This window comes from Mandrillus leucophaeus, unplaced genomic scaffold (genome assembly GCF_000951045.1).
Source record: "Mandrillus leucophaeus isolate KB7577 unplaced genomic scaffold, Mleu.le_1.0 Scaffold30, whole genome shotgun sequence".
Classification (NCBI taxonomy): domain Eukaryota; kingdom Metazoa; phylum Chordata; class Mammalia; order Primates; family Cercopithecidae; genus Mandrillus; species Mandrillus leucophaeus.
The window spans coordinates 389,376-395,316 of record NW_012103143.1 but is presented as its reverse complement, the minus strand read 5'-3'; the positions used below and the strand labels follow the sequence as shown (position 1 = coordinate 395,316).

At 56.6% G+C, this 5,941-nt stretch overlaps 1 protein-coding gene across 1 annotated transcript; it reads right to left on the bottom strand.

Annotated features, from left to right (window-relative positions):
• Nucleotides 1–5,680, bottom strand: NPAS4 (neuronal PAS domain protein 4). The gene is made up of 8 exons (XM_011986928.1): nt 5,333–5,680; nt 4,419–4,570; nt 4,153–4,255; nt 3,767–4,034; nt 3,476–3,585; nt 2,996–3,131; nt 1,439–2,874; nt 1–746 (listed from the first exon to the last, which is right to left on the bottom strand). Exons 1-8 carry the CDS (start codon nt 5,505–5,507, stop codon nt 718–720), a joined length of 2,409 nt encoding a protein of 802 aa, XP_011842318.1. The 5' UTR covers nt 5,508–5,680; the 3' UTR covers nt 1–717.
• Between the last annotated feature and the right edge of the window lie 261 nt (nt 5,681–5,941).

Here is a 5,941-nt window from a genome sequence, read left to right as displayed (position 1 = left end):
TACCAAAAAGGCAAACTGGACTTTATTATAAAGTTGGCTACAAAGTCACCGCAGCACCACGAGGTGGCCATCTGGGCAGGCCCAGGCAGTCTGGCGGCCGGGTGAGTCCCGCACCAGGTACACGCACTCGTGCAAGCACACGTGTGACGGCAGGTCTGCCTTCCTCCATCGGAAAGGAACGTAGCGTCTCTTCGCACCCCCCACCCCAGGCGCGGGGCGCAAAAGTCACAGGAAGGGCCGCCAGGGCGGCAGAGTCCATCGGAATTGAAATCCCGTTACTGGTGTGTAGAGAATTCTACGTGGGTGTCAAGAGCCCCTCAGGGCACGGGCTGGCCCGGGTGGGCCTTGCCTTTCCCCCACCAAGGCCTAGGGGTGGCTTGGCCCCTAGGAGTGGAGAACTGGCCCAGGCCAATGGGGCAAGGCGGCGGGGAAGTGAGACTCCCCCATTCTCCGCTTGAAATCCCATTCAAGGAAACTCACTACGAGTGAATACAGATTGAAATGGAAACTGGGATCGCTCGAAGTCTCTTGATTTTAAAAAGAAGCTCCCCTCCCTTGCCCTCCCACCTCCCCCCCCCAAATCCTGCAGGGCCTGGGGAATCATATATATCCCCCTCTGGCCCCCAGAATCCCCCCAACAGTCCCGGGGGGGTGGAGAGCGGCTCCACGTCTTGATGACAATATGCCATACTTGACGACGTTAAGTCACAGACTTATTCAAAACGTTGGTTCCCCTCCACTTCCATCTGCAGAAAGACAGAGAGAGAGAGAACACAATCAGCTAGGCCAATAAGGACGGAGGATTCTGGGGCTGAGAATGTGTTGGTATTAATACGGGCTTCAAAGATGTTGGCTCAATGATGAAACGATGGCCAGAGGCTCAGCAGATTAGGAGGCAATTTGGATGGATGGAGTGAAACCGTGGCTGTAGTTTAGGAAGGATGGGGCTGTAACCAGGGAGCTACCTCAATGGAGTCAGGGGCTGAGCCTCATCTTTCTTTTACCAACTTCTATAAACTCTTGCTCTATATCCCTTTCAGGGAGCTAGGATACTATGATAGAGCTCTAGTTCCTCTTCCATAAGTTTGTTGTGTGCCCTAAGGAAAGTTTCTTTAACTCTGGGACCTTGATTATTTCCATCTGTAAAGTGGGGTAGTGAAGATTGACCTAGGACTCTCATGGAGTTAAGCACAAGCCCTTCCTTAAGGATTCTCTACCACTCTATCCCACAACCTCAACCCCTGCCAGGTCTACTTATTCAAACTTTCATATTAAGCCTTTCATTTTTTCCTATCCCCACTGCTACTCTCTGCAGCAGTGGATGTCATCCCCTTAATAAAATCAAGGTACAGAGAGGGGGAATTGATTTACCTAATTCTACCCAGCATTTCATTGGCAGGAGAGGGACTTGAGTTCTTGGACATTTTGGCTGACTCACCTTCATGGAAGCTGTCTTGAACTTGGCTCTGGAGTTGATGCAACTCATCAGTAAACCCATCATAGGGGAATGCTGAGACACCTGTCTCAAAGGCGGTTTCATATGTGGCCAGGTCCTCCAGGAAGCTGTGGTCTTCTGGGGACAGGTTGTTGCAAGGCGATGGGGCCCCTCCTGGGCCCTCTGCCTCAGGATCCCCTGAGCCCCATTCCTCACTGGGGTCTGGGGTAGAGAGATCCATGAAGATGTCTTCCACGGGCGTCTCTTCCAGGAACATGTTATCAGGGTCAGCCAGGAAGTCCAGCTCCTGGCATTTCCAGGGTTTCAGGTCCAGGCTGAGCACAGGGGGGCCTGCCCCTGACAGGGACAGGTTGGAGTCTAGGGGCTCCAGTCCTCCAAGTGGCTCTAGTCCACCAGTGCCAGCCTCAGCTGAGAAGGGTCTGTCCATGCCCTGAGCCAATTGGCTAATCTGCTGGATGAGACGGTCTATCTCGTTCTGCTCCTTTTCAGAGTAGTGGAAGAAACTCTGCTTGACTGGAGAGGCCTCAGGTGTGAGCAGGCCTTCGGGCACCAGGGGGACATCCACAGAGAGGGGGCCCCGGAGCTGGGCTAGGGCCAAGAGCGTGCAGTCCCCATTACCAGGGCTGCTAGGACTTGGGGGCAACTTCTCATAGAGAAAACTGCATCCCTCCTGGGCAAAGTAAGTCTTGGTAGGATTGGGACTCAGTTGCTCTGGGAAGGTTTGGCTGGGGCTGTCCAGGTGTGCTTGGAATGCTGTGCTGGGAGGAGTCAGCTGTTCATGGGCAGGGCTGCCCAGAGGCTCTGGGAAGGTGGCTGTGCTGGGAAGCAGCTGGTCTGGGAAGGTGGAGGTGCAGGGAGTCAACTGGTCTTCATAGCTTCTGACTGAGGTTTCAGTCAACTGGCTTTGCAGTGGGCTAGTTAGTGGATCTGGGAAGGTTGCACTGCTGGGCGTCAACTGATCAGAGAAGGTCGCTGTGCTTGGAGTCAGCTGTTCTTGAAGAGTGCTGGATGGGGTGGGCAAGTGGGTCTGGAAGGGCTCATGGAGGCTGAAGAGGAAGGCACAGCCTCCTGGCTGATGGGGCGTGTATGGTGGAGTGCACACAAGATCCTTGCTCAGTTCTGCTTGGAGAGAAGGCTCAGGCCCAGAAGGGAATGTCAGGTAACTGAAGTCCAGTTCTTTGGAGGGTCGGGGAAGCTCTTCTGATGCAGAGACAACACTCAGTTCAGGAGCACTGGGGAAGCTGGTGCTTCTGGGAGCCCCCAGGGCTGTGGTGAAGAGTGGGTTAGTGCTGGGGCACTGTTCCTGGGAAAGAATGTTTTCAGGGAATGAGGGCAGCATGGTTGGAGCGCCCAGGACATAAGCTGCCTGGGTATCTTCAGAGTTCAACTGCTGGCGGAGGCTCCAGGCTTCCATGTCACTGGAGAGGAGAGAAGAGGCAGCTGGTAAGGGTCTGATGTCCATTTCCACAGCAGTTCCCTGATTTGTATCTCCTCCATGCTGACCTCAGCTGCCCCCTAGGCCCCTGACTTGTGGCTTACCTGATTGGGTAGTTATTGGCAGTAATGGGGCCCTCTGGACCTTCTGAGTATAATAGGCAGTAAATCCATGCCCAGCCTCCAGTCTTGGCCTGTAACCTCACCACCATCTCTGCCTGAATATCTCCACTCTCAGCCACTGGGGAGAAAGAAGATGCAGAGTTAGGATGCCCACCAGGCAACTCTACCTACTCCCTGCCCTTGGTCACCTCTCCACTGAATTGAGATAGCCATGACATCCTCTCTTCTGACTACCCTCACCTGCACCACTCAGCTCTCTACCTTGACCTCACCACTCAAAGTCCCCCAGTTCTGATTCGATTATTGCCTTGAATCCTCACCCTCATATTCACCCTATAGCGTCCAAAACTGTTGGCCTCTGTTATCTCCCCAGCATCACTCTTGACTACAGCTCATCTTTGTCTGGTCTCCCATGCCCTTTCCCAGCTTGCTATCTTGTCCCCAGCCTCTCTGGACACTCACACAGGCGGTAGTGTTGAGCAGAAGCGTGGGCCAGGTCCTCGGGGTGCAGCAGTCCATACCATGATTTACAAAGCAGTTCACTGCGCTCAAAGCCCAGGTAGATTAGGACACTGGGAAAGTGGAAAGGGTGAGGTCAGCTTTCTGTTTTCCTTGCTTGATACCCATGCATCTCACTCCCTCCCAGATCCTCTGCCCCCTGAAACCCCATCCTCCCTGCCCCTGACTCCAGAATCTAGGGTTCCTTCATCTCTGGCCTGCCTTCCTCTTGGAATCTGAACACTCCAGGCTTACCTCTCAGAGATGTCCAGTAGGGCCAGGTCTTTAGCATGACGACTCTGGAACATGGCCAGGAAGAGTGAGGCAGGGCCAGGGCCAGGGCCAGGGCCAGGGCGGGGTCTTGGCTCCAATGGGGCACAGAAAGCTGTGAACACGGGGTTTCCTGCCCAGTAGGCCCCAGGTGGGTGAGCATGGAATCGGCCTCGAATAAGCACCAGTTTGTTGCCTGCACTCTGGCGCCTGAGAGACTTGGAGGTGTTGAAGCGGCAGCGGAAGAGGCGATCTAGATAGGAGAAGAGAAAAACAGATAAGAGGGTGAGTGGTTGAGAGAGACAGTGGATAGTGGGAAGAAGGGCAGCAGGTGGGAAATTGGACTCAGGAAGGGAGAAAGGAGTCCTTACCAGTGTCCAGGGCAGAGGGCAGGGTGAGTTGCTGGCGCACAGTGAGGTGGTCAGCTGGGTCAATGATGTCGTAGATGCTATCACCCTGGGCAACCAGGTCCACCTGGAGGAAGGAAAAGAAGAGATGACCATTAGTGAGAACAGCAGAAGCCAATCTTTGATCTATAGTGTCTAGTAGGGTATAACCTCTTCCTCCATAGTAATTCCCAGTTCCTCAGGAGTGGAAGGCTCATGGCACCCCCTCCATGCCCAGCCTCAGCACTCACCATGGAGTGGCCCAGATGCTCGCTCACACTCTCAGACAGGTAGAGCAATTTCCCCTCGGCTGTGAACACAAGCAGAAAGCCGGGTAGGGCCGCTACAATGTCCTCAAGTTCTTGAGCTGAGAGAAGCCCCGTGGGGCCCGCCAGAGGAGTGCCTATAGGGCGAGAAGACGTGGTGAGTCAGGAGTAAGACTGGGAGCCAAAGCAGAAGTGAAGAAGGCATGGTCTGAGTTTCAGATAATCCAGAGGAATTTCTCGTGGACCTGCCTCTGCAAACACCTGTTGACCCGCTGCCCGCACCTCTTGGCCGGGGAACCTGTTGCTGTATCTCCTCCATAGCCCACAAGCCCCGGACTTCTAAACCGGGGTCGGCTACTCCTCACCTCTGAATTTCAGAACCGCGGACAGAGCTCCAAAGTGGCTCTCATTTCAGAACCGTGGACAGAGCTCCGAAGCGGGCTGTGGGATCAGCACCGTGGACAGCGCCACACACGGCAGATGCAGCCGTCAGCACCATGGGCAGTGCCCCCGAAGGCGATCCCTTTCAGCACCGCGGACAGTGGCTATGTTCCCCTAGGCTCAGGCAGCTCCATCCCTGCAACTTCCCGGGTTTCCCTCCCCAGCTCCCGGAGCGCCTCTGCACTGGCGGGCACCGAGGCAGCTCTGTCCTGGCTCTTCTCCTCTCATAATCTGGTGTTAGGGACATCGACCAGGCTCTCTAACTCTCATTCAGAACTAAGGTGAGGTCTGGAGGGAGCTCAGGAGGAAAAGTAGATAGTCCCGCATCTCCCGAGTCCCAAATCTCCCCAGCTCGCCAGCACGCTGCCCTAGACATGCGGCAGCCCCAGTGGGTTCCCGCAGTTCCAGGGTCTCCGGCACCTGGCGGCTCGGATCTGCGGTAGCCCCAGCATGCTCACCTCCAGCGAAGAAGACACCCTTGCGAGTGTAGATGCAGGCGAGGCTCATGATGTGCAGGTAGGACAGCCGGACCTTGTCCGCTTCGGCCAGCGGCAGCAGCTCCTTGAGGTTCCGGATCTCGGCGTTGATCTGGTCCCGGCGCGCCTTGGAGGCGCCCTTGGTGGAGCGGTACATGACCGGCGGCTGCGGAGCTCCAGCTCGGGCGCCCGAGCACCTGCGCTCCCGTCCCGACGCACCGGCGGCGGCTTCCTCCTCCGTGCTTCCCCTTCTCTCGCTCAGGCTCGTTCTCTGCTCTCCTGGGCTCCGCTCGGCTGCGCTGCCCCCCTTGCCTGCCTCACGCCGCCTTATATAGCTCCTGCCAGGCGTGGGGGGCTCGTTTTAGAGCGGGGGGGCGGGAGAGCGGGAGGCTGGGCTAAGCAAGCTGCAGCGGGAGCCGCTGACTGGGGAGGGGGGCTCCTCCTCCCGCCCGGCTTCCGACGTCATCTCATGACGTAGAATGAGAGCGGGAGGGGGGCGGGCGAAGGGGGAGCAGGAGGCTGCGGAGGGGGCCGAGCCTGGAGGGAGCTGAGCGGAGAGGCAGGCGCTGCGTTAGGAAAGCTTGAATGGGG

What these genes read in the sequence shown, in the direction of transcription:
- NPAS4 (XM_011986928.1), bottom strand. Translation starts at nt 5,507, where the DNA reads ATGTACCGCTCCACCAAGGGCGCCTCCAAGGCGCGCCGGGACCAGATC. An exon ending in CTACTGGACATCTCTGAGAG is followed by an intron (nt 3,586 to 3,766) that starts GTAAGCCTGGAG and finishes CCACTTTCCCAG; the next exon opens with TGTCCTAATCTACCTGGGCT. An exon ending in TCAAGACAGCTTCCATGAAG is followed by an intron (nt 747 to 1,438) that starts GTGAGTCAGCCA and finishes GTCTTTCTGCAG; the next exon opens with ATGGAAGTGGAGGGGAACCA.